The sequence below is a fragment of the Chroicocephalus ridibundus genome, chromosome 1 (assembly GCF_963924245.1).
Source record: "Chroicocephalus ridibundus chromosome 1, bChrRid1.1, whole genome shotgun sequence".
Classification (NCBI taxonomy): domain Eukaryota; kingdom Metazoa; phylum Chordata; class Aves; order Charadriiformes; family Laridae; genus Chroicocephalus; species Chroicocephalus ridibundus.
In genome coordinates, this window is record NC_086284.1 from 175,827,699 (window position 1) to 175,855,402 (window position 27,704).

The 27,704-nt window shown below is 38.8% G+C and overlaps 2 protein-coding genes across 4 annotated transcripts in view; one reads left to right on the top strand and one right to left on the bottom strand.

Moving 5' to 3' along the window:
• The window catches only part of METTL25 (methyltransferase like 25), a 62,416-nt gene extending 48,333 nt beyond the window's left edge, over positions 1-14,083 (bottom strand). For all 3 annotated transcript variants that reach the window (XM_063322848.1, XM_063322849.1, XM_063322850.1), the window contains exons 1-3: positions 13,687-14,083; positions 7,646-7,810; positions 2,525-2,625 (exon numbers count right to left, since the gene is read on the bottom strand). In XM_063322848.1, the coding sequence (XP_063178918.1) occupies positions 2,525-2,625; positions 7,646-7,810; positions 13,687-13,939 (519 nt within the window). In that variant the 5' untranslated portion in view covers positions 13,940-14,083. The remainder of the gene's footprint in view (positions 1-2,524; positions 2,626-7,645; positions 7,811-13,686) is intronic.
• Positions 13,960-21,314, top strand: CCDC59 (coiled-coil domain containing 59). The gene is made up of 4 exons (XM_063322851.1): positions 13,960-14,207; positions 15,413-15,638; positions 17,896-17,995; positions 20,562-21,314. Exons 1-4 carry the CDS (start codon positions 14,078-14,080, stop codon positions 20,721-20,723), a joined length of 618 nt encoding a protein of 205 aa, XP_063178921.1. The 5' UTR covers positions 13,960-14,077; the 3' UTR covers positions 20,724-21,314.
• The last annotated feature ends 6,390 nt before the right edge of the window (positions 21,315-27,704 follow it).

The following is a 27,704-nucleotide window of genomic DNA, read 5'->3' on the forward strand; positions in this document are numbered from 1 at the left end:
ACTCCAAGCCATCGGATAAAAGTGCATAATCACTGGATGAAATTGCAGCATATTGACAGATACTTAATAATGATTGGTTTGAGATTTTATTAGTAACCAGCCACATCAGGACTTAGGTTAGGTCACTAAGGTGGCTCTACTTTTTTACTCTCTGAACATGGGTTTTCCTTTCCTTTCATTCCTGAATCTCACAGGAACTAGTTAAAATCTAAATGAAAATGCTATATGAAACACCCCCTTCCAGCAAATACAGACAACATTTAGTATTGCATTATAAGCCAATAACACTCTCCTGTAGCTTTTTCACTACATGAAAGTCTTCAACACTTGAATAACTAATACTTGCCTGAAGCAAAACGTAAGCAAGGCAAAAAGTGTGATAAAGATAGAAGAAACTGCTTTCACAAATCTGCTGCTACTATATGTCTATTCTTTACAAAGCGCACCCACTTTGTGGCTGTTGAGGGCCCCCACACTTGTCACTGTGGCTGGCTCTTGGAAGAGCTGCTGGAGAGATCGTCTTCCATCACTGTAAGCGATCACAGATGCTCACAAATTGATTGCCTCTCATCCGGTAATATTTGGCCTTAATTGCAGCGCTCTGTTTACTGGGTAATCCCAGTTGTAAGGAGAAGACTGCCTAAAACTTTGCCTTTGTCAGTCATTCCTTACAAAACAGATGGTCAGCATTCAGAGTTTTGATCTCTGTTTCCAAGGATGCCACAGGCCTGACCCCAAACCTATCAAGAGCACTGCATCATTTACATTATCTAAATTAAACACAGTCTGAGCCAAATAATTTCCTAATCAAAGTTCAGCTTCAGCAACTCAGAGCTGAATCCAAGTTTTGAGGTCTGCCCTTCAATCTAGATACATCTCTACCAGTAAACTGAATGGAGCATGGCCACGTACTCTACCCCCAGCACACGTCTGGCCACACCATTAATTTTTAGCAACCCCTCTGGTGCAGGTATGAAGCAGCCCAACTACCACTCTCCCACTACAATGGCCAGGCACAATACAGGGGACAAGATATACCAGAGGCCACAGTAATACAGACTTGGCCTGCCTAACGGCAGCAATCTCTTCCCCCTTACCCACATCTGATACATTAATTTTAAACTATGCTTAGAAATATTTACTTAGGGGGGAAAAAAAAAAAGGCTCAGAGGGAATATGTTCAGCATAAAATCTGGGCAGATACATTATTAATCTTTGGTTTTAAACAAATATAATGTGTTCTCCACACATCTTTGTGGGAATGAATATTAGGCTGGAGGAAATTAATCTCTATTTACACTTACAGCCTCTTGTACAGAAAGGAGGTGCAGCTCAGATGTATAAAGGAATAAAATGCGGTGCCTAGAGCCACCAGTCACCTACAGTTTAAAGCAAGGATGAAGCTACATTAGTTGGTTACTAGCATTATAGAGACTAAAATGATTAGACCAACTCAGTTCTCCCACATACTTAAAAATTTAGTCCCACTGCAATAAATGTCTAAGACGTGGAATCTAACAGAAAGTTTCACATTGAAAAAGCTTACAGAAAAATCACGTGTATGTAAACCGATGAAATAGTATTGGTGTACTTTTGTCCAATAGAATGTGAAATACGGTACTCAAAAAAGTCAAGTATTGTTGTGATGTTTGTGTTTTGTCAACAGATCCATAAGTAAACATCTACAAGGTTTTAATGCAAGAGCGATCTAGTGCACTGTGCAATCATAATTACACGTAAAAAACCAAAAAGGGTAAGTTACAATCAAATTTGAGAAAGGAATCCTGCAATTCTTCACTATCCGAGGATGAACTTGCCATCTGATGCATGAAATGGCCAGTTCATAGAGTGAGTGCTGGGTGATAATGGTGTTGGGTGTCCAGATCTTATACGTGTTCTACCGAAGGTATTTCATCTACATTCTGCTACATAAATCTCTGCTTAATCTGGTCTCCCTTCAGACTAAAAAAGTCATAACTAAATTCCTAATTGATAGACCTCAATCCATGTTAAATAAAGGTGACCAGCATTAAACAACAGGAAACAATTTAAATCTCTTGTGCCAGAATAAGATGAGCTTTCAAAATTTCTCAGATTTTCTGCTTTGGTCTCTATGCGGCACTCTTGTGTGCCTGACAGAAGGAGAAGAACGAAGTTTTGCTCTCCTACTGATGGTTATGGTAAATTGCCAGCAATATAATACTGAAAAACACAGCAGTACCCATGCATAGCAAAAAGCAGTAAAATTTTTAGCTGCTTAACATACAGAGGATGATTATAATGTCTCAATTTTTTTCATGAGTCATAAAATGATTATGACTCACTGAAAGGCAGCCCCCATGGAACGATACATTTGTAAACAAAACTGTCCTTCAGCTTGGCCCTAAAGGCTCTTCTCTAGCTACAATTATTTACATGAAAAATAAGAACAGCAATAATAGAATATTAAAATGATGTATTCAAACACAATAAGGAGAATACCTGGAAGGTACATGGTAACATACAGTAAGAAATGCCTTCTTACCTGCTTTATACCACAATACTTTGCTATGTTGTCTACCAGCTCTGACATCACCTGCACTTCATGTGATTTCTTATTATTCATAAACTCATCAGTTTTGATACCTGTATCAGATTAAGAAAATAAATACAGGTTAACACAGCCAATAATAATACAGATTTGTGTTCAATCTGAAAAAATATCAGCCTAAAAATATCCTGTAGTATTTTTATATTTTCAGGACAGTAATTTTTAACTAAAAACTCAGTAAATCATTACAAGACTAAACTTCTGAATTACAGATCAACTAGTAAAATTCAACACACTGTAAAATTTAGTACAGTTAGTGTAGTTTTTTTAAGATGCAGCATATCCAATACCTGACTAGATATTAGACAATAGCTACTACTATAAAAATGTACTATTTCTTCCTGTTCATTAAAAACTATTTATTTTTGTGCTGTTTATCACATTTACTTTTGCATATATAAGGGCAGGGACAATTAATAATCACACAGTACAGCTTGTTAATTCTGCAGATTTGCTCACAATATCAAGTGGGAAATATCTCAAATAAAAGCTATGAGTGATGCTGGGGAAATTCAAAGGAAGATGCACTTTTATTTTCTTTATTTACCCTATGGATGGATTACAGACCTGTTACATCTGTATTGTAGAAAATCACTCATTTCAGTGTTGCTGGAGCATCTGTTAATGAGATGGAGTCACTAGTGGAGTTAATGGAGTTAACTAGATGGAGTTAATGAGACGGGTTTACTGCTTGCAGAGAACACCAAACACCCATTTTCTAATCTCTACAGCCCCCAACCAAAGGAGAAGCTCCCATGTCGCTTCCTTGGGAGAAACCACACATTTATCTTAGGTGACCAACATTACAGGACCCTTGGCTCTAGTTAAATTGATGGAAATTTTTGTAGATCTGAGTGATGGTAGAAGAAACTGGACTGTTACTGATGAGCATGCTCCTAGAAATCAAGACTTTTCTACGTGACTAGGCAGATTAATACACTTTCCCATTCTCTGCTTTCTGCACAGTATGTGTTCATCTGTCCAGAAACTGATCATTAGGCAAAAACTATGTTCATTCCTTGATCAGATCATGCTGGGAACAGAGCCAAGAGTGTTACTTCTTTAAAAGAGAGTGGGGAATTGAACTGAGCTCATGAGAAACCTAGTGTTTTCCCTGTTTTTCCCCAAACGCCCAGGACCTCTCTATTTCTTAAACATCTGGTTTTTTATAATAAACTGTTATGACAATACTTAAAATCTAATATAAACTCTATGAACTGACAAAAGAAAAAAATAAATACTTTTAAACAAAACAAATAGCAGAAACAAGTGTTTGTCGTTCCACTAAAGAATCTCCTTAATTTTAAAATTGTGAAGATCTACACAGCGTCCTAAAAAACGGTATTTTAAATGAAAGAAAAAAAGACAGAAAAAAAAGAAGGAAAGGGAAAGGGAAAGGGAAAGGGAAAGGGAAAGGGAAAGGGAAAGGGAAAGGGAAAGGGAAAGGGAAAGGGAAAGGGAAAGGGAAAGGGAAAGGGAAAGGGAAAGGGAAAGGGAAAGGGAAAGGGAAGGGAAGGGGAAGGGAAGGGAAGGGAAGGGAAGGGAAGGGAAGGGAAGGGAAGGGAAGGGAAGGGAAGGGAAGGGAAGGGAAGGGAAGGGGTACCTTTTTTTGTTTATATTTGAACATTTTTGTGTCTGGATAGGGGCATCAGAAGAAGCAGCAGAATGGGAACAGAAAGAAATAGACATTTAACTTCTTGACAGAAATAAAAGTTGTTTGACTGTTCTCCAAAGCAGCAGTGTCACTTTCAACTACCACCACATATTGCACCTTTTACTCTTTGCTACAGTACAAACTCAAAAGACTGAACTGGGCAACGCTGTGTGAAGTACCATTTCAGAGAGTACTTAAGCCAAATTAAGTATGTTAAACATGGAAGAAATCCAGAAATCCAGAAACAAGACCCAACTTACAAAAGCTGAGGTTCCAGGTAGAAAAATCATAGTTTGCTTGTATCTGCATATATAAAGTATTTATCACCTTAGCTCCTAAAGGTCCTTAAACCCTTTTTAGACTTCTTTTCCTACCTTTTGCAGAATGAACACTCTACTTATATTTCAGCTCAGGAAAAACTATTCCATTTACAGAAAATGATGGATTTTTAATAAATTTTCTGCAAAATTCCGATAGATTTTTTTACATTATTTTGAAAAAAAAGCATATATATTACATTCTAACAGAAAAACTGTATTTGGGGTTTATATTGCCAAGACAACTACAAATTTGAAAAAAATATGTATACTAGTTTTAAACAAACTGTGTAAATTCATTCTGCTATCACAAAATTACTTTATGAAACAAATTACTATATATGTAGATTTCCTTATTATGTGTACAACTGATGCAAGCAGAACAAATAATAATTTCAAAAAACATAAGAAATTTAGAGATCCTGCTCCTTTTGTGATGAAAAAAGAAAGTGCGTTCACAGAAGTACCCTGGATATAACAGAGTAACAGAAAGTTTAATGTTACTAATTTTAGCTGGTACAGCAATGTTGCTTATTTCCATTGTGAACCCCTAGCACAGGTAGTTGTTTTCCATTTGAAAACCTGCTTCAACTCTATAATGCCATTCACAGCTACATCTCTAGATGTGAAGATGAACAAATTGAGGAGAGACTGTTTTTTATACAGGGCTAATGCAGATCTTCCTAAGATCTCCTATGACAGTATGCGGGGGTTTCACATCCCAGCTACCCATGGAAATTCAGATACACCAGATAAAAAATGAAATTCACACTCTACACCAGACAACACCACTTATGTAGAAGTTGCACTGCTATGATTTAACTCCATAAACCAGACTGAGGGACTGGGATAACTGTATGCTAAAAAAAAATGAGGCAGACTGATTCCGTCTGCCTCACGTATTCCAGTATGTGGAATTTAAAAACGTGTTTATTAACAGTCACTGCATGACTATTACCTTGGCCATAAACACACTGCAAAGGTAGAGACTATTCTTAATCCAATACTCAACCCTTGCTTCCTGCATTAGATATGAACCCTGTAACAAGAGAAATTGTCCATGCTGGCTTCCTCCCCTTGGGCCAGGCTCTTCTGGATCCCATGTGCTCAGTGACCTTTGTTAGGAAGCAATGGAGAAAGCGCTTCAGACTCAGAATTTCATTCTGAGTAGTTGTAGGCACAACAAGCTCAAAACGTTTGTGCTTACCAAGAATTCTAAGGATAGCAGTATGTCTACATTAAGATGATGAAGAAGTTAGAGAACTGTACAAGTATGTGAACTGTGGGAATAGGCTCATAAGCATGTTTTTCTTAGAACATGAAAATGTATTAAAAACATCTGAAACATAAATGGAATTATCCTGATGCATACTTCTCTGAATATGAGCAAGGCCATCATAAAGTTACCAGTTTTCTCAGACTTACACTTCTCTTAACTTGCAAGCTTTAGTATGTCAGGAAATGAATATATCTTCTGAAATACAGAATTAAGTCCAAAATATCTGAAATAGCTTAAAGTTAAAAGATCACAACTTTCATTTGGCAACTTGCGCATTATGAATCCATAATTTGGTATTTTGCTTCTGGCAAATGATTACCAGGAACTTCAGTTAAGTTAATTTAACTGATACTTACTGCCAATTCAACACAAAGGTTTTGAATTATAATACCATTGTATACATTTGGAACATGTTTTATTTTTCTATGAAGTATAATTTAGAATTACTGCATCACAAATCCAGGCCCCAGTTACCCAACAGAGCAGCACTCCTGCGAAACACAGAATAAAATATTCAGCGATTGTCTTATTCCTAGTGCTCCATTCTGCATGACAAAAAGACAAAAGATTCCTTGCATTTTTGTCTAAGAAAGCTAATCCGGGTGTGAACTCAAATATGAGTATAACAAGGTAGAACTACAGAATAACAGAAAATTTAGTAGGGAATGAGAGCATAATAAAAATGAAAAGAGCTAAGAAGCAAGCGAAACAAAAGCAGCATACAGTTGTCAAACAAGAAAAAAGGGCTTCAGATGAACTAATAGCAGGAGGAAGGAAGCCAGAAAGTAAACTTACAGTAAGACCAATGCACAACAAACCATGAAGACTATCTTAGCTATGGCATTTTAGTAATACTGAACAAATGGAAAACTGGGGAGTCAACCATGGAAAATGGCAAAATTGGAAAGAGAAAACAGCTGTAGAAAATGGGAGACGCCCAACATATATAATGGTTTTATCGTTTAGGATAAGAAACATCAGAGTTTTAACGTATTATAGAGATAAAACACACTAGAAAGCAAAGGCAGACAGCTGCTCAGTCTGTCTCTGAAAAACTAATGAGAAATCTGAAAGACAGTGACAAATCTATAATGACTGAGGACTCCAGGAAGAGCACATCTTCAGTGAAAATTACAGCGGTCAAAGTAAGTATAAATGCCAGTTTATCATCTGATACAAAAAATATAATCAGGGACAAGACTTTCAGTGTCCAACTTGATGCCAACTTGACAGTGTTTTAATCCCATTTCTTTAACTACAGAAAATGAAATTACTCTGGTTTTAGGACGTGTATTTGGTATTGCTCCAAAACATACAGAATGAATAAAATCTTTTTTTTTTGTGACATCAAACAGTTATTGGGCCATATTCAGATAAACAGCAAAGCACATATTTAATATTAAACAAAAGATGTTACAAAAAACCCCACTTGCCAGATTTTAGGGTGAGACTTTTAAAAAAAAACAAGAATAGCAACCATGATTCCTGCCGCTCAGGGAGAAGAAAAACAAAGTGAATTAACAAGACATCTCAAATAATGATGTGTCTGCTTGCCTATCTCATTCCCTTTACGACTGGATCTCAGGAAGGGTCTATAAGTACTGAATGCTGTGGTAATTTAAGCAGTAACCTCTGCTTAAATTTTAGCAAGAGAATCCATTTTCTAAACAAAGCCAATGAAGAAACTACCTATGAATAAATGAAAATTGAAAAGCATGGGGGGGGAATGCAAACTACGTTCCAAAACCAAAACTCTGCAGGTCCTATCATGAAAAATAAAAATTTAAATACAAATGTAAATATACCTGTTGTTCCTTGATTGTCTCCCCTCAGTGCTTCAAGTAATTCTTCTAATGGGGTACTCACTCCAAGGTTAGACACAGAATAATACTGAGCAGCCAGGGCAAATAAATGTACATCAATAAGCTTCTTAGAATTTTCACAAAACACATTGGAAAATGTGTCATCATCTGTATGGAAAAGAAAAACAGAAGATTTCTGTTAACAAGGCTTAACATCTCTGTAATAGTGCTGACACAGAACGACAAGCAATAAACACACAGTGTCAGACAGAAGTAACCAGTTATTTTGCTTGCATAAGTGGAAAATTTCATTATTTTTCTTCAGCTGTATACCCCCTTCAGAACCGAGGTGGAAAGACCTATTATTAGTGTACAATCTTCATTAAAATAAGTGTTCCATACTAGGTTGGATGGGGCTTTGAGCAACCTGGTCTAGCAGAAGGTGTCCCTGCCCATGGCAGGGGGGTTGGAACTAGATGATCTTTAAGGTCCCTTCCAACTCTAACCATTCTATGGTTCTATGATTCCATGATTTTAGCAGAGCTACTTTAGTATAATCATCAAGATAATTCAGTCAACATTATCACTTCTCTTTGTTTACAAACTTGCTCATTACGCATTTTCTAGTCACCCCTGTCTGACAATATATACTACTAGATTTTTTAAGAAATACAGCTGTTCAATATACAAAATGTTTTGATTTATTTTGCTTGAAGAAGAAAATTTCAGTTTATTTTTAAGGGAGGTTTGCTCATTTAACTGATTTTAGATTTTCTGGGAATTAAGTGCATTCCGGAATATCTATAGACATTCACAAAATGAATGCAGCAGTCTGAATCAATAAAAACATATAGAAATATTCAGGTTTGATGCAGTAGGAAGAAATCACTAATCTGTCAAGAAAGAGAACAAAGTTTAAGAGATTCGATAAGCAATTATATGCCAACAATTATTGCAAAAGCGATAGACATGAAACATTAAGTAAAAAAAGCACAGAGGGATATTTTGACCAGCGATCCATTCAGCAGTTTTGCCAGGTGAAGAAGAAATCTAACTTTCTTGATAAGAAGTGGGTGTTCCACTTTTTGTTTCATTCATATTATGACTAAATGCAAGAATGCCATTGACTAGACAGTCCACTTGCACACAGCCAGCCATCATCCAAAACACAGCAAAACCACTATCTCTCATCTCCTCTGTAAGGAATACATATTATATATCTCATTGGCAACTTTCACAGAACAATCATTGTGGAAATAAACATCATGTGAATTACATGTACAAACTTGCTACAGTACAAAAAGGAAACTATCACCTACCATGCACATACCCATCTTAGAATCATAGAATCATAGAATTGCTAGGGTTGGAAGGGACCTTAAAGATCATCTAGTTCCAACACCTAGTTCCCTCTAGTCCTACCATTACCCGACATCCTAAAAAGTCCCTCACTAGCTTTCTTGCAGGCCCCCTTAAGATACTGGTAGGCCACTATAAGGTCTCCTCGGAGCCTTCTTTTCTCCAGACTGAACAACCCCAACTCTCTCAGTCTATACTCATAGGAGAGGTGCTCCAGCCCTCTGATCGTCCTTGTGGCCCTTCTCTGGACACGTTCCAGCACGTCCATATCTTTCTTGTAGTAAGGGCTCCAGAACTGGACGCAGTACTCCAGGTGGGGTCTCATGAGAGTTGAGTAGAGGGGGAGAATCACCTCCCTCGGCCTGCTGGCCACGCTTCTCCTGATGCAGCCCAGGATACGATTGGCTTTCTGGGCTGCTAGCACACACTGACAGCTCATGTTGAGCCTGTCATCTACTAGCACCCCCAAGTCCTTTTCTTCAGGGCTGCTCTCAAGCCAGTCACTGCCCAGCCTATATTGGTGCTTGGGATTGCCCCGACCCAGATGGAGGACCCTGCACTTGGTCTCGTTGAACTTCATGAGGTTGGCATGGGCCCACCTCTCCAGCCTGTCAAGGTCCCTCTGGATGGCATCCCTTCCCTCCAGCGTGTTAGCCGCCCCATACAGCTTGGTGTCTTCGGGAAACTTGCTGAGGGTTCACTCTATGCCATCTTACACTACAGTACCCTGACACTGATATGGAAAATCATTAAACCTATACCGTTGAAGAAATTTATCTTTATTTCTTCCATCTACCTTTCAAATAGCTCACCAAGATCAACAGCATAAGCAAATATTCTGCAGATTAGGAGTTCACAATATTTAGCAACCCAGTCTTCCTTTCACCTTACTTCCTGCTGATCCCACTATATCGCACAAATACAACTTATCCTGCAACTTCGGATCTTTCCTGGGTTAAAGGCTGATTACTGAAATTTGGAGTTTTCTGCTTCTTTGTCAGAACTCATGAAAAGCTTATAAACCCACCACTTGCCTGCTTTCACTTTTTCAGCACCTGACATAAAATATTATCAACTCTCCTTACAAATCTCACTTAAATGAAATTAAATGCAGTAATACCCATGTTCTGTAACTTCCCTGCATTCACTAATCTGACGGAACATGAACAGAACTAGTAGGATCTCATACAAGATCACTGGTATATCGCCTGTAATAACATTCCTACCAAATTTAAATAATTGTCCCAGCTTGCCAACTAAAAGAAAAAAAACCAACTATATTAAGGTATCTATCTGACGCATGACTTCAAGCTATGCAATGGCAGTTGTCAGACTACGTATTATTTATGAATATTAAAAATGTTAGTTTTCTCAAAATGGTTTTTTTTGGTTGCTCACAAGATGAAACCTAGTATGGCTTTTAACCAGCCAGTCCATACATTTGCAAATAAATCTTCAGAAAGTAACATATGCCAAAAAAATTGGAATTTTAGTACAAACAGTAATTTACAGAAAAATATGAAAATACTTAAACACAGATTTTTCTGTGCCTGTGTCCAATTTACAGCAATGACGTGATAAACAAGATGCAATATGGCAAATGTCAGCTTTTTAATGTATAAAAATATAAACCCATTTTCTATATCTAAAAATGGATCTGAAATTTTCCTGTAGGGTACAACTGAAAACAAGGGTTCCACCCTTTATATAGTCATTATAATGAAGAATCATCTGATGAGTATCTGAAAATATTCGTTGAAACTGATTTATAGAACATGTAATGTAATGTTCTGTAACATGATTATCTTCTTGCATATAATATTGTACAAGAATTGTAATTTCTTGCTTGCTAGCTTCTAAAAATTCAGCATATGTATTTGTCAAAATCCCTATAGTAACATAAAATATTGTGCAGAATAACAGTTTTGTGCCAGTCTGCAACAAAGTTACTTTTTAGTCTGCAGAGCTATGTGAGCATGAACTGACAACTTCACATTTTCAGATCACTTCTGTCAAATGTAGCTTAAGTTTCCCTGAATTTAATTTGGGATGCCTATTAGAACAGACTCTAGAAAATTTTTCATAATAGTCTGGGGATTGTGAATGTATAAATATAAAACTTCTCAAACTCTTAGAAAGGAAAGGTTTTACCATGTGAAATCAAAACATCATTTTACACATATTTTGAGTAAGGTATTTGAGGTACAGGACCATAATGTCATTTGAGCATGCAAAATAAATCCACTCTCATAGCCACACTCCAAAAAAACATAGTTCTATGAATGATAGCATGTTATGAGAGCCTTTTACTACCCATTTCAAGGTAAATATAAATAATGAACATTTAAATATCTGATAATTTTGAAGAACAACCACACATACAGTTAATATCGTAGAGGAATATAAGGAAGAGTCACTTCTGTTTATGTTAGCTTTCAAGATTTCTAACAGTTGGCTTCTGATTTCTGGTGTTACTAAACTGTACTAAAGGACTCAAAGTATGATATTAAGTTTCTCAATCCTAATTTTAATACAGGCTAACATTCATTTTCAAATATGGGTAGATGTTTGCAGGTATCTTCACTGAGAAACTCATATTCTAGTAGGATGTATTTTCATCATATGACTGGTTGGACAGATACCATGCAGTCAAACGAGTCAGGCATGAACCACCATATCAGCAAGCACATGCCCATTCGATCATGGCGCCTCCAATTTTGTCATGATACTGGAGAAATTTTCTATCAAAACCTTCCAAATGTTAAATAGCATACTACAGTTTTGAGGCTACAAAAAAAAAAAGAACAATTCTCTTTTTTTAAAAAAGACCAAAAATAATCCCTGCAGAAACCAAAGAAGAAACATTATATTTTAGCCACAGCATGAAGGCTTCATACCCTTCTAAAACACATGCTTCATTTTAGCCATGAATTGTCTCTTTTCTTCCAGTAATTTCTGCATCAGATTCTGTAACACGCATTTTGAAGGTAGATCATTAAATGATTTTCCGATTTTAAAATCTACAAAACAATACTCTGCCCTCCTGATTCTCTTTCTACTCTACAGGCCACCACTTCAGTGTCTGAATCATTTCATGGGCTTTCCCATAGAAACAGGTAAGATCAGGGTAATTTTCCTTTACAGTTTTCTTTTTGATGACTTCATCTAATAATTAGTTTTGTTCCAGCCTCTACTTGCATTTAATTTTATGTCCCATTGCTCTGATTCAGCTCTGACTCTGACATGACCTGTCAAAAACATTAAGTTTTTCCTAGCTGCTTCCCAAAACTTTTGCTTGCTGACTGTAACACTGTCTTGTTTCCATCTGGCTCTCGAAGTTAATTCATAATCCAGTGTCTTTTTCACGCACAAATAAATTCTGTGAGTTTTTTTCCCAGATACCTCAACCCTTTAAAAATGAGTCTTACAGCTAATATTTTGAAGATCTTTAGATCCAAGAAAGAAACGTTACAAGTGATGTAGCAATTCACAGCTCTTCAATCTCTTTTCAAATCCAAATCATTATCTTAGTTTGTCTTCTATGCCAAGAAGTACACAGGTCCACATGCTACTTTTGTGCACCCTTCCACTACGCTCAGTGTGCTTTCCTGTCTCACGTGTCATTTCACATAGCATTTCAGAGCTAATGCTGGGCGAGAGCTATCTACACCGAACAGGCTTTGGCATGATGCAGGTTTTTCTCGGCTACGTTCTTTGTCAAAGCTTTTACCTTAGTTTTGAAACTGATCTCTTTACTGGGGCTCCATCCCCCCAAATACCATACCTTTCAGATGCTTTATCTTCATTTCTGTGCTTTGCCTGAAAGCATATTACTGGTATGCTTCCCTTCTACTTTCCTGCAGTAAATTCAGTAATACAGTTTCATAGTTGGCCTCCTCTTGAGTTACTTGAAAATTACTAAAAATATGAAGTGCTTCTTAAATAGGTCTTGTCAGAAATAAAACTGCTTTCTGTCTTCCTTTGCCAGACACTCATTATTAGAGATATATAGGAAAGCAGTGTTTAAGCCTTTTCCAGCTGTCTTCCACATTTCCAAAGTTTCAACATTTGGAGGACTTTTAACTGTTATATCTTTCCACTCACATGGAGGGTTTTGGGTTTTGATTCATTTTACTTCTGTTCTTCAGAAATTAGTCAGAGCGAAGGAGCCTGACAGTCGGGAGTTTCAATTCATTTCTAAACGAAGAGGATGCAGTTTGTAAAATGAGACCAGCATGGCAACTGTCACTACCGACACCCTCCCAAAGCGCAATTCCTCCCACCTCGGCTGTGCTTCATTTGAACCCTGACGGTGCCAAGCTGCCCTGCCCGAGCTGTGCGCTGCTGGGGCACAGAGGGCCACGAGAATGGCTTCAAATGGCCCAACGGGATGGGACCGGCGGCAGGAAGGCAGCGGGTGAAGCCGTCGGAAAAAGAAAGCGGCTGGGCGGAGTGGGGGGAAATTCTCCTGTTTTATTAAAGCAAGGACAATAATTCTGATCACAGACCGGAGGGCAACGAGCGAGAAAGAAGGGGTGCCACCAGTAGCGGCCGACAAGGGAGACCCACTGCCGGGCCCGCCCGCGGGCCGCCGCACCTCCCTCAGCCCCTCCCCGGTGAAGGTCCCTCAGCGGCGCCTCCCGCCGGGCCCGCCCCCCCCCCCCCCCGGCTCCGCCCGGACTCACCCCACGCCGCCGCTCCGGCGGCCTCCGCCAGGGAGCGCCGCGGCGCCAGGGGCCCGGCGGCGCGCAGGGCCCGCAGGACGGCGGCGGGGGGTGGCGCCACCAGCCGGTCCCACAGCCCGCGCGTGTACAGCTCCACCGCCTGCGCGCGGCACAGCGCCAGCGCGCGCTCCAGGAACCGCGCCGCGCGCCCCAGCGCCTCCGCCGCCGCCGCCGGCGACAGCTGAGGGGGCAGCGCCCCCGGAGGCCGCGACATGGCCGGGTGGACGGCGCTCGTCTCGTCGGGGCTGCCCTCCGCCGCCACCGTAGGCTACGGCAGGCGGGGTGAATCGAGCGCCGAGTGGCGGCGGCGCAGCCCGGTGACGTCGTCTCCCTGCGCGGCGCCGGGAGGGTGATGGCGGCGGCGCGGCGCGGCGGGACGGGACCGGCGGGGGAAAATGGGGGCGCTGCGGCCCGCGGTCCCCGCCGAAAGCGGGTGTGGAGGCCCGTCTGGCAGCGCGGCGTCGTAGGCAGCGTCCAGGAGGGTGAGCCGGGGCGGGACAGGGGGCAGCCCCCACTGGCCCCCGGCCGGCCTGAGGTGGTGTCATGGCGGGAGGGACGGCGCCGAGGGAGGCCCGGCCCGGCCGCGCTGGTCGCGCCTCTTGGCCTCTCTCCGTGCCTCCGGCCGGGGCCAGGCCTGCCTGCCTGCCTGCCTGCCTTCGCGGAGGCCGGGGACCCGTCCTCGCCCGCTGCCTCAGGGGTGGTCAAACCCCGTCGTCGGGCAGGGGAGCTCCCCGGGGCCGGTGGCAGCAAGGCTGGTTGGGGGCGGCCTGTGAGAGCCGCAGCTCCCGGACCCCGGGATTGCAGAGCCGGCTCTTCGGTGGTGAGCTGCGGCCGGGTAGTGGTGGCTCTCTGTTTTAGGACTCACTTTCAGGTTTCTCTGATGTTTTCGTATCGTCCTTATGTTTTCAGGACGAGGATTTGCATTTTGGAGAAAACAAAAGATTGAGAGGCAATACGGGAAATAAAAAAGAACATATTAACGTAGGAGAAAAAAAAAACACGTTTAACTTAAGATTGATAAGTGGTTATAAAATGATGGAGACTAAAATAGCCCCTATCTGATGTTTCCTTTAAGACTAAATCATTCTATGATGTAGCGTACTTTTGAAGTTGTAGAAAAGCTCTTCCAGAACAGGTGTTGGAAGAAAGTAGCAGCAATAAAAATGCTATTTCTGTGAAAAGATATAGTGGAATATTCATACAGTGATTTAGCGACCTTTTTTTTTTCCTGTGGCATTGCAGCTGCAGACCACTTAAGGCAGCGAGTATTACTGTTATCATTGTCATCTTGAGATTATGAAACTGTTTTGGAATCTATTTTGATGTTGCTTATAAAGCTGTCAAAAGTGTGAGAAAAGTGAAATGTTAATACATCTTTTCACTGTATTCAAAAAGTATTGGCAAAGATGTATAACGTTGAGTGTGCATTAAATAATACTTTTGAAGTGGCATGTTCTCTCAAGGGTTTAGGTGATAATTTTCAGTAAATCTGTACAAGTTACAATGCCACAGTAGGGAACAGATTTATAACAGTGTTTTTTCCTTGAATTTTTGCTTGGTCCTTATTGAAATTAGCACAAATAGTGGGGTTTTTCTATTTTGGAAATAAATGGTCCTGGCAACAATTGAATTGTTTGGTACTGTTTCAGTGCAGATGTTTTTAACTCCCTTTTTCTTACGTTTTCAGGACGAGGATTTGCATTTCGGAGAAAACAAAAGGTTGAGAGGCAATACAGGAAATTATTGAAAAAGAGAAGAAAGGTCCGTTCACAACAGGATGATCAGTTTACTGATACCTATCCAGAGCACTTGAAACATCTTTACCTAGCCGAGGAAGAAAAAATGCTTAAGAAACGTCGCAGGCCTCCAGATGATTCAGTTTTATCAGAAGAAAAACTTAATAAAGCAGTAGAGTAAGTTTTTTAAATATGTCTCTAAAAACAAGTAATTGCATCATTAGAGAAATATTTTTAGATCTTACACTTTACATGGATGTCAGTATGGTGATTTGTTTTACTTAAAAAATGCCATTAGGTCTTAACTGTTTTTCCTAATTGCTTGAAAATTTAAACACACAGCTTTGCTGTGTTTGCATCAGAATCAGAAAGCACGATTGATGATGTTTAGGGCTTGATTCCACAGAAATAATATGGCAGTTACCGTTGTGCTTCAAGGATAAGGTTCAGCCCAAGAGCGGTGTTTGGCCAATTTCTTACAGTATCTACAAAGATAAGAGCCTGTTTTTCAGGTAGTGTGGTTTTGAGTCTACAGAGTTTTCCTTTGAACTGAGTCTCAGTATTTTTAAATGAATGTCACTTTTGAAAATAGTTTTTGCATTATCTTTCTGTTCCCAGTTTGATAAGTTATCTTCTTCATATTGCATTGTTTTTCTGCTAGTCAGTGGAGTTTCTCACTTGCTGGCTAACAGATGGTCAGACAACGTAAACCGTTTTTTCCCTTGTGTGACAGTAATTCCCCCTGAAATCTCGGTTAGGTATGTCAGTAAAATGAAAAGCATAGTCAGTCAGGTCTAATGCTATCATGGCAGTGTTTTTAAACAGCATTCAAGTGCAGTCATTGAGACAATGCCCTTTTGTCCTCAGTACAAGGAGTGTCATAAGTTTTTGAATTCCAAGGTGTATCTTCTTTCCTGGGAAGAATGCTTGGGAGAGGGGGAAAAGGCAGTCCTATCTAAGCCCAGCAGTGGCAAACGGGTAGAGTTTTGTCTGGAATAGGCAGTTCATTCGTGGGGATGTCTGAAATACCACTGAGGGTTTCTTTAGCACCATTCTTTAAAGCAGAGGGGTTTTTAATTTTGTTTGAACTATGGTCATTGTGATTGTAAACCAGAATTAATAAATCTGCAAAAATGTGACTGTTAATCTGTGAGGTGGTGTGATGCATAGAGCATGTTAGGTAAATTTCATTTTTCTGTGGAATGTAAAATAAGACTTTGTTTAGGTAGTTCTATTTTTAGCATATATTGCAATTAAGTAGTTTTGTACTTGAGACGATGAGGTGTCATTACACAGTATTGCCACAAGGTGGAGGTGAGAATAAAGCAAAGATTTTTATTTTTTTTTTCTCCAGAAGAGAGTGGTGGTATCTACATTTCTAAATTATTTCTTTCTTTCTATTTTCATACTTTCAAGTATGAGCAAATACCTTCTCTTTACTTTTTGATTGTCTGTCTGAAATCTTGTAGATGATGATGGCTAGTTTTCAACTTTGTGTAGTGTGAGTAATAGAGTAATCAAAAACTTATTCTGTGAACAGTCATTAAATATCTAGCAAGGCTTATATTTTTCAAGTGTGAAATGTCTCCAGTACCACACTGTTTATGTAATGGCTTTATCATGAATCAGAAAAAACTATAATTTAGAACTAAATAACCAGAAAAATTCACTCATTTTTTCTGATAGTAAATGCCAGACAAATGACACTGGTTTTGTTGTACTGTTTTCTTTGGTGAATGATACCTGGGCAAATTTTAATACTGAAATTTGGAAGGAACATAATTTCAGTTCCTAATTTTAGAACATTAAGGGCAATAATATGCCAGCTCCTTCAAGAAGAAACTTTTGGAAAGGCATTGTTACTACTGTGCTTTTTCACCTTGCCATGTCAGCCTGACTTCTCTGGCAGGCAGTCTGCTAACAGCTGGCTGTCCTCATATCTCTCCAGTTGCATCCATATGTCGGAACTAGAAAGAGATAATACAGCTCTAAGCTAGTGCATTCAGTTTTTCTAGCACTGAAGAGCTCTTATGATGGGGTAAAAAAACCCCATCTTTTAGGCATTCTTTAAATTTCATGAAACATCATCCATGTGAAGATCCAGCAGATAAGGTATATGTGTTACTGAAAGTTGTGTGCATCTAGTCTTTGGTACTCTTGGCACTGGAGGCCGTTAGTTTGCTGTGATTTCATGCAAGCTGCTCATTCCTTTACGTGTAATGGTTTTGGTTATCATGTCAGAGTGGTGCAAATAGGTATCAATGCGGAAGGATAATGCTTCTGAAATCTGTATTTCTAATCACCCGCTGTAAATACGCAAGAAAAGAGTGAAAGAGTGGAATGCTGTGCTCTCATTCTGCAGTAGCTGTGGGATATATGGTTATGTCTGCTTGGTAATAGTCCATATCTGAAGTACAGGTACTTTTTCTTACAGGTCAGTTACTACTGAAGGGAAATTTAAGAGGAAAACATCCAATCAGAAGGCAAAAGAAGAGTATGAGAAAATAAAGGCTGAGCGTGCCAGGAAGAAAGAGGTAAATCTTAAACAGAGATCTTTCTTGATTGTAGACAAAGACTAAGTTAATCCATTTCTACCTGTCAGTCTTCCATCTGAACCCAAATAGGACCACAGGAGGGGAACACAAGTATTGGTATTCTTTCAGTCTTTTTCAACTTGAGAGTAATATTCAGGCATGCGGGTGTTCAAAGTTATCATTCTCTTTGTTCTTACTATTTTTGTCTTGCAGTTGCTATTAGCAGGATTCTGTTAATGTCAGAAAAATGTAGAACTTGATCTGCATATTCCAGTGGATTATGCTAGACCTCCTAAATATTGTAGAAGGGAAGTAATAACAATACCATCACCTTGTGGTAAAAAATGAAATATCCATCCTATTTCTTATGGTATTACCATAACGCAGTCTTCATTTTACGTTTTTATGTGCTTTGACCAACGGTGAAACAATTAAATAGTATCCATGGTCAAAATCTTTAGTAATTTTTTCCCTTGTTCTAATTTAATGGGACTTATTCTTAAGGATGTATCTTAATATTGTCATTGTTGAATAACTCAGTTGAGTTACTAATTTGAGACATCCTTATTTAACTATTTTTGTTCTCTCCCAGTACATTGTTCGTTGCACTGTAAAATGGCACATATTGTAACAATGTAGAAGTTGTGTAACTTGCTGCTGATAAACTAAATTTCAGTAATTTACTGTATAAATATTACATAAATATATAGCTGGATAAAACATATTATTTCTTCAGTTTAGCTGTGTTGAAAATTAGAGTAGTTTTGTGCAGGGTTTTTTTTTATGATCCATGATTCAGGGTGAGTTACACGGTTGTTCAGCTGAGAGCTGTTTTTTGGAATGTTAGATACAGATCATGCTAAAAGAAATGAATGTTATGACCATCTTATTTAGAGGAAATAGGAACAGACAAAACTCCAGCAAGGCTGCAGATTTTCTTTGAGCAACAGATTAGAGTTGCTTGAGGGGAGGTGTTAGCATTTTTGGTATTATTCAAGATATTTAGGCAAAACAAACAGTAGCTCAGTGCCACAGTAACAGTAATGATTTATGTGGAATACTGGTATTGATGATCACATACTTCACACTCGTATATGTTAGCAAACACTGGATTTGCTATTCTTTACTTTGTGAAAAGAAATAAGCTTAAAGGCACAGTTTTGGCCTGCACACTATGTAAAAAAGCTAAGATGTAGTAGAGATCAGAAAAAATACAAATGTAAGTAACAACTGCCTAAGTAAGATGAATGTTCTTGCTTTAAGTAAGCATTAGATTGGTAGCTAAAATGGATGTTGTTTACAACAGTATGCTGAACAGCAGTAAAATTATTAGATAGGAAGTGAATTACAGGTAACTTAGAGTTGATGCTTCTCTGGTTTAAAAGAAAAAAGAAATGAATGATATTAATCATTGTTACAGTAAAATAAATGAAGCATTCGGAATGGAGAGGTGTTATCTTTGCAGTTTTTTTTTTTCCCCCTGAAGCGTCTTAGATTTCTATTTAGAAATATTTTCTTGGGTTATTTCCTGTTAATTTTATATTCTACTTCACAGAGCATTCTTACTAATTTTTGTACATCAAAGAAGCTATCTATGCCATGGAAAACAAAAACGTCATTGATAAATTATCATGTGTTTGGGCAGTCTGCAGAAACATCTGCCTTTGTGGTCAGCATGGCACTGCATTTCAAAGAATAAGGTTTATGGGAAGAAATCATCTAAATGGACTGCAGCAGTCCTTCAGTCTGATTTGTGATGTCTTGCATATTTTGGTAGGACTGAAGCTAGTTAGCTTGCTTGTTGTGGATGTTTGCCCAAAATACTAAAACTACAACACTAGAGAAGGGGCTGTAAGCTGTTTGATAAAAGCTGAACGTAATATGATGATTATCCATATAGTGTAAGTGCCTCCATTGGTGTTTTGGTTGCATGTGTGCTCTCCCCTCAACGTGGAAAGTTTGTACAGTTGAAAATTTGGTTAGTGGTTTTTTTTTTTTTTTTTCCTCAGTAAAGATGGCAATCTGTGTTGCTTCAAAGAGGACAGGTCACTAATAGCTTGGTTTTGATTAAGTTGCCCTAGGTAATGCTGCTTGTGGTGCTGTCCTAGTATCACAAACCTACCCAACTTCCGTATCCTATCTGCCGTTTCCATGCAGATGTGTCCAGTATCCTAGCATATCTGGATTGGCAAGACACTTAACATGGGGGCCACTAGATCAGACTGTCTCTCTTGCACTCAAGGGAAGAAAGAGGGAAATTTTTGACATTTTGTCATTTAAGGAGAAAAGTCAAGGATCTCATTTCACAGAAAGCAAGTAGTAGATATTTTAGCGACAAACCTTATCGTAGGGTGTTCTACAGAAGAAAATTTGGCTCTTCTCTTGAAGCTTTAGGCAATATAATATGTTTTGATTGCAGTATGCACTGAAAGAGTAATGGTGTTTCTAGTCTCAGTACAATAGCTAATTGCCAGTATATTACAAAAATAAATGTTATTGCTTATACATAGATTCATAATTGTAAAAGGTGTGTAATTATTTCATAACCATGTCTGTTTAATTTCAGGAAGCAGAAAAAAGAAAACAACAAAGAGAAGAAGCTCAACGGTTGTACAAACAAAAGAAAATGGAAGCCTATAAAATATTGTGTAAGAAGACAAAAAAAGGACAGCCAAATCTAAACTTACAGATGGAGTTTCTTCTTCAGAAAATACAGCAAAATACATAAACTTCTGCATACATCTTAATTGTAGGTTTTGAGTTACCTATGGACATTGTATTAAATTACTTTTAATACGTAATGTCTTTTTCCTTCTGTATGACTTTTGTCATCGTCTTGATTTGTCTCATCTGTCCAGTACTGGAGGATATTCATCCTGAAAATACGTATTCTGTGCTGAGAGAGAGAGATCTGATACCATGAAAATAAATGGTCTATATTTCTAAACTTAAATTCTGTTAGCTATGTAATATCCTGAATTCCAATCATCAGAGCCTAGTACCATCTGAACAGGATCTACATAGTGTAAAGCTTTTGTTTTCTACCTCGAACATCTCCTGCAATTGTGACAACTAAAATTATGCTTACCTGAGTAAAATGATATGTGTGACATAACTGATATCTCATGAACTGCCAAGGCTCAGAGTGCGTTTTGTGTGCTGTTGGATAGGATTTGGCACATGAAAACACAAAACATAAACTATACTTGGATGGCTATTCTCATTCTCCACAAAGAATAAAACTTACCAAAGGTCCAAAAATGGTTTGAACGTAAAGATCATGTAGACTTAACATATACTTTGTGCTTGGTGATTTATACTTTGGTGGTTTATTTTGTTCATAAACTAAGTATGATTTTCTAGCTATGACAGCTCAGGTAGATGGGTGGAGGTTTTGGTATGCTGAGTATATCAAGTTTCTAATCTTGGTTCTTTGGAATGCTGTAGGAAAAAGAACTCTCTTAAATCTTGATTTGGAGATGCAATTAGAATCGTAGAATCATAGAATCTTCATGGTTGGAAAGGACCTTTGAGATCATCGAGTCCAACCGTACACACACCAAAAAAAAAACGAACCCCACAAACAACCAACCTACAATCTCTGCCACTAGATCATGCCCTGAAGTGCCACATCTAGACGTTTCTTAAACACCTCTAGGGATGGTGACTCAACCACCTCCCTGGGCAGGCTGTTCTGGTGCCTGACCACTCTTTCAGTAAAGTAATTCTTCCTAATATCTAACCTAAACCCCTCCTGCTGCAACTTCAGACCATTTCCTCTGGTCCTGTCATTCACTTGGGAGAAGAGGCCAACACCCACCTCTCTCCAACCTCCTTTCAGGTAGTTGTAGAGGGCAGTGAGGTCTCCCCTCCGCCTTCCCTTCTCCAAGCTAAATATGCCCAGCTCCCTCAGCCTCTCCTCACTCAGCCTAGTGATCTTTGGCCTAATAAAATGAAAGCATTGTTAGTAAGACTAATAAGTCTGCAATAAAGCAAGTTAACTATTTTCCTTAAGTTTATACAGGAGAATACTATTATAGTTCTGCCTTTATCTCAGTCTACTTTGGCAGCCAAGAAATAATACAGAGGTTTTTTTCGGCATATAGTAAATACTATTTAGCCATCAAAGTAAGGAATGTCTTAGAATAAATTTCTCAGGACGTGCTCTGTAAGAATTGCATTATGTTTACCATATTACAGTATTAAACTGTTTACTATATATCATTTAGAAGTTGATGTCAACTGCAAAAAAATCCTTATTTAAAATACATGGGAAAAATAGTTTTGAATTGTATGACAAGTGCTGTTAAATGAGGAAAAGTTTAGGAGTTGTCTAAAATGTTTCTTGTGTCAGTATCCTGAGGCTTTTTCAACCTCAGCTTGTTACACTTTTTGCAAGGCTTTCAATCCTTGTGCTGTGATGTCATTTAGGAAGAACTGAACACAAGTGATAAGGTAGTGCACCAGCAGAAAATGTGTGAGCTTTTCTTGAAATGGGCATATCCATTTCGGGAGAGAAAGGGAGTGTAAATTTGACATGCTTATTCTGTTCTATACTTTTCCTTCTATATTTTTTGCTGATAATTGCTGTAGTTACCAATTTTGTGTGGCTTCATGCTGAAACATTAAAAAGCAGAAATCTGCCAAGTGCCCAGAAAGTGGGAAGGCAAGTTTTAAGATACACAGTCTGTTTTGATTCTTGTCATTCTAAGCTGTCAGCTTGTATTTTAAAAAACGCGAACCCAACTGCAAAACCCAACCCAATTGCAAATAGTTGCAATTATTAGGTTTTTCTTTTTTTCAGTAGTGCAAAAGACTTAAAATATTACATTCATGTAACTTGTGAATTCATGGTTAAAATTCTTCCATTTTTTTGTTTGCACATGCCTGCTACTCTGTCATCCTTTGGCTAAGGAAATGTTAAACACAGGTATTCTGAATTGTCATCTTAAAAAGATGTCTTCTCAGTTGCCATCAGTTCACTTATGTACCTACTGGGCTGATGTTTGCCATAATGTCAGCTGTCTGGAAAGATTTCGGAAAACCTTAAGTTTTAGACCAGTAATTCCAGGATTAGACCAGCCTTAGACCAGGCCATCCTGGATTACTGGTGTCGCTATAGATACTGGTATACAGTCCAAATACCAGTCCACTTTTACATACGGTGTTTAGATGTAGCGCTTTTGGTTGAAGTTTGAATGATGCATTTGAAATCCAGATTTTTTTTCTCTTGTGTTAAACTGAGTGAAAGCTTAACTATCAAAATATTCCATATGCTTGATTTCTTCCTGGAGAATAGGCTAGGTAATATGAGCTAGTAAGTTAATTACCCCCCCGCTTTTTTTTTTTCATTCCTCCTTAGCAACAAGAAGTCTCAGCTGTTGATTGGTGGAAAAGAACAGAATTCTGCTCTAAAAAGAAATCTCCATTTTTCTTACTTGTGTTAGTTTCTGATTTTGTTTAAGAATTAGAATTTTGAGAGAAATTCAGGGTTCAGAGTATCTGTTGCACAGTACTGGTCATTCAAATTTAATCTTACCTCATTCTAACTTTAATTGTTGTCCTTCTCTTTAGTCTTTTTATGTTATCTTTTTATCTTCGTGTTCTTGGTGATAGCTAATGTGAAACAGGCCAGTTTTATCTGATTTTCCTGAAGAGGCAGCTGAAAATGCCTCCCTGTCCCCCCAGTGCTTCAGATAACCTGATCCGACAGAGGACTTAATCAAAAACCAGTGCGGTATCTGCCCTTAGCCCCAGCGTTGCTGGTTTCAGGGAGGAGAGGGAGTTTCTGTCATTCCTCCCCATCGTTTTCTCTCCTCCATGGTTTTACTTGATTCGGAGATAAAAAGGGGCTGTGACTAAATCCAGCTTCTCACAGACTCATATGAGAGACCTTTCTTTCCACCAGAAGTTAATTCGTGGTGTACCAGTTAGTAAAGGAAGAAGTTAAAATTAGGCTTTTCCTCACCCTGTCCTTTGCTGATTACCATGAAGTAGCACTGCCCAGGACAGTCGTCATGAGAAGCTGCCGCAGTCCAGTGTCTCAGCTGCTTCCTGAGCCCGTGCTCCTGCACTGTCAAGCCTCTGAAATTAATTCTGGAAGGCAGCGATGCAGCAGTGGTGGCGCTGGGTGGCTCAGGGTCACACAGGCAGAGAAGGGAATGGAACCTTCGCTGTCATTTGCGGAGTAGTACTGTGTCCACTGACCCATCTTTTTATGGAGGAGAAAAGTGTGGAGAATGGAAGGAAGGAATGTTTTGAGGAAGGTCTCAAAGATCTAATTGCTTTTTCTGATCTGGCGATCACTAGGAAAATAGTCCAGTAGCAATTATGTGAGTTTATGCCTGTAAAAGCTGCTGCTTTCAACTGTGTCTTTTAATTTGAAACATATGAGAAGTTAAACTTGTACTGTTTTTTATTAAACTTTGCTCTGAATCTATAGTGAAGATGTTGAAATGTGAAAAAGAGGAGCATAAGTCGTGTTGCCATTCTGTTTTTCTAGTCACACACTCAACTTTTCTCTAGCAGTTTGTTTTCTATTCTCTGAAAGCCTGCAGATCTCAAGTCGTTATGTCTTTATGGTACATCTTCTGAGTAGGGTGAAGTGGAAGGGATAGGGCTGCACAGTTTGAAATTTTATTCTTTAAGTTGGATAGTCAGTGAATGCAGGCAACTTCAGACATCTCTTTTTTCCTTTCATTATAGACCGGTGAAGCTGTGAATCAGAAATAAAGGAGGGAAGAAAGCATCAGGTACAATACATTCATTTTCTCTTTTTGGTTCTGGGGAACAGAATGTGATGCTTCCCTTGCTCCTTTTGCAGATAACTTCTTGTGAAATCATAATAGTAACTTAAATGGACCATCTCATTAAGCTGGCTTTGACAGTACAGGGACTTTCTCACCCTGTACCCACCTCAAAAGATTTATTTTTTTTTTTACCGCTAATAGGAGAAATGTCATGGTTTGGGCTGGACTGGCCACTGAAGTGAACGACAGATGATCTACCTCAAATCAGCACAAAAAAATAAAACAAAAACTTTCGTCTGTTAAGGTACTAAGGCTTTGGAAATGTGGGACAATGTAGACTTTGGATTTTTTTATCTTTACAGTCTGATAAATTATGCCTATGCCTGTACAAAGAATTAGATAAAGAACATGAAGTTAAAAACCTGATCGTAATCTTAGTGTCTTATTTCTGCTTTCACAAAGTATTGTTTTAAATTATTAATCAAAGAGTTTAGAAGCGGTTCTAAATGGATTAATGGACAGAAGTGTTGTGACTGTAAGAAAAATGGAAGGGCACTTCATTTAGTAAAATCAGCGAGGGCAGGACAGAGCTCCGAAATACGTTTTCCGTAGAATTTTTACTAACTCGTGCATGCCTTTTGGAAACTGCGGAGTGGATAGCTGATAACGAACTGAGTGCCACGCAGCTCGCTTGCTGATTTTCCTCTAAAGAAAACCTTTATGGGATGTGAAAAAAATTCTAAAGTAGTTCATTCTGAACTCTTAGTAAAGTAACTGTTGCTCCATTCATAAAGCTGCTGTGTAACTGGACCTACAACATGCTGGTTGTTCTACCTTTTGTATATAGGTTTGTCACGAACTTTGTTGTCTTTTCTGCAGTTTTTAATTGATAGCAATTTGGATCGTTATTTTCAAGTCTAGGTTTATTTATACGTTTTCCCACCCACATTTGTATTTATTTTTGTAATATCTTGATATCAACCCAGTTGAGGAAACACATTATGTCTATTGACAAACTATGTTTGAGGATCCCACTTTGCAATTTAAAAAAGAAAATACACATTATAAAAATAAACTAAGCTAGCTTAATGTTTTACTGACCTATTCAGTCCACACTCGCTCACTAGATGATATGAAGTGGCACATAAATTTAAACTATCTATATGCAAAAATATATAACTTTATTTTGTCTGCTAACTGCCGTGAGACGATTTGTGTTACGAAATGCCAAGTGCTACGAGCAGAAAGGTGTGTTTCCCCAAGGAGAGTCCCTGGTTTCTGCTTGCAGTGGGTGGATCTGCAGATTAAATGGTTACAGCTCTGCTGCACCAAACTGCTTATGAGGTGCAGAGCGGGCTAAAGCACATCCCATTGGTGTGCTTCCCGCTGCATAAATGCTGTTCTTTGGGACGGAATGAGAAACAAACACCTCCGGTTTTGACCCTTGATTGTTGCCAGGTTATGAGAGCTGATACGGTGTTTTAAGGTGTCCTTCTAATCTAAGCAACAATTTATTTTGAAACAACAACAACAAAAAGAGTAGTACTATTTGTTACATATATACACAGCATTGAATGTAGATATCTAGCTACAAGGACAGTGCTAAGAGAAATGATAAGTTCATCTAGATAAAGTTATTTTACCAACTCATTTAGTTTGTTTTCCTCTGCGTTACTGGAAACCTGAAGTCAAAAGTAACAGCAGGCTACAGCTAACCGGTTCTTTTATGTACTTTTTAGCATGATGATTGCTTTTATCAGTTACGTTCAAATATCACAGGGGATTAAGGAGAGTTCTAGAGATTAGTAGTTGGAGTATGACCTTTTCATTTAGGTTGTGTGCTTCTATTTATTGTGACTTTAGTGACTAAGCCCGTTTCTTCCTGAGACCTATGCAGTAGCTAGAAATTTTATTGGTAAATGTGCCCTGTGTGATGAAATCATACAACTCGTGTTTTTAGTTGGGAAGTCCACAGAAGTGGACAGAAAGGGATTAATCTGCTTAATCAGAAGTGATTTCAGACATTGCTGAGGATGACAGAAACTACAACATGGGTATGAATAGGAGTCGTGGTTCTCTAGCTGCCAGCAGGATTTCACTTTGAAGCAGCTGTCACTAATAATTTGGGAAGCGGTGAGCAAATAAAAGCATTATGGAAATAAATGCAGGTATGGATGCTAATTGTTCTGTAATACCCATAAACAGTACAAGTGTTGAGACGTAGGAGTACAGGAGTGGCTGTAATGTAGTAGTCTCGTGCACTGAAGATTTGACACCACGGGAGGTCTCAAAAACAACAGTATGGTGCAGTTTTTATTGTCCAATTAAGTTAGATCAAATATAAGGTAAAATAAAAAAATACACCTTTTTTTTTCAGAATAGAATCCTAAGTTGAATACTTAAGAATGAGTTTTTTAATTTGTTCTTGTGTTCAAGGGCCGGTTGTAGTTTTGTACGTAGTGGTATCCACCAGACCACTCAGGCTGGCACTGTTTAATGTCCTTTCCCCAAGAGCTGCGTCCACCAATTGAGTCTTTATAATTAAAACAGTCTTCAGGCTGATATAATTTATGGTTCCTACCTACGCCAGTTTTGGGTTTGCTCCCTGATGACAGGACTGCTATATTTTTGTTGAGGATTTTCCAGGGAGGAATGGAAGTAGCTGCCCTCCACAGATGGCTGGCTCATTGGCAGGAAATTCATCTGGTCTCAGCATTTAGGATTTACTGTGCACATACAAACTCTGCATTCAGTGCATACACAGTATGTCTGATCTGGCCCAGGCTCATCAGATTTATGGCAGGAAGCTTTACAGCTGATCTGTGCAGATATTGAGCATTTGAAGCTTCTAGAAGCTTTACTGCATGTTTACATACATGGCAGAAAATGAGCTTGCTCAGCATCCGTGATGGTTGGCAACAGAGTATTGGAGTCTGCATCCAGGCTGCTGGGTGTTTGAA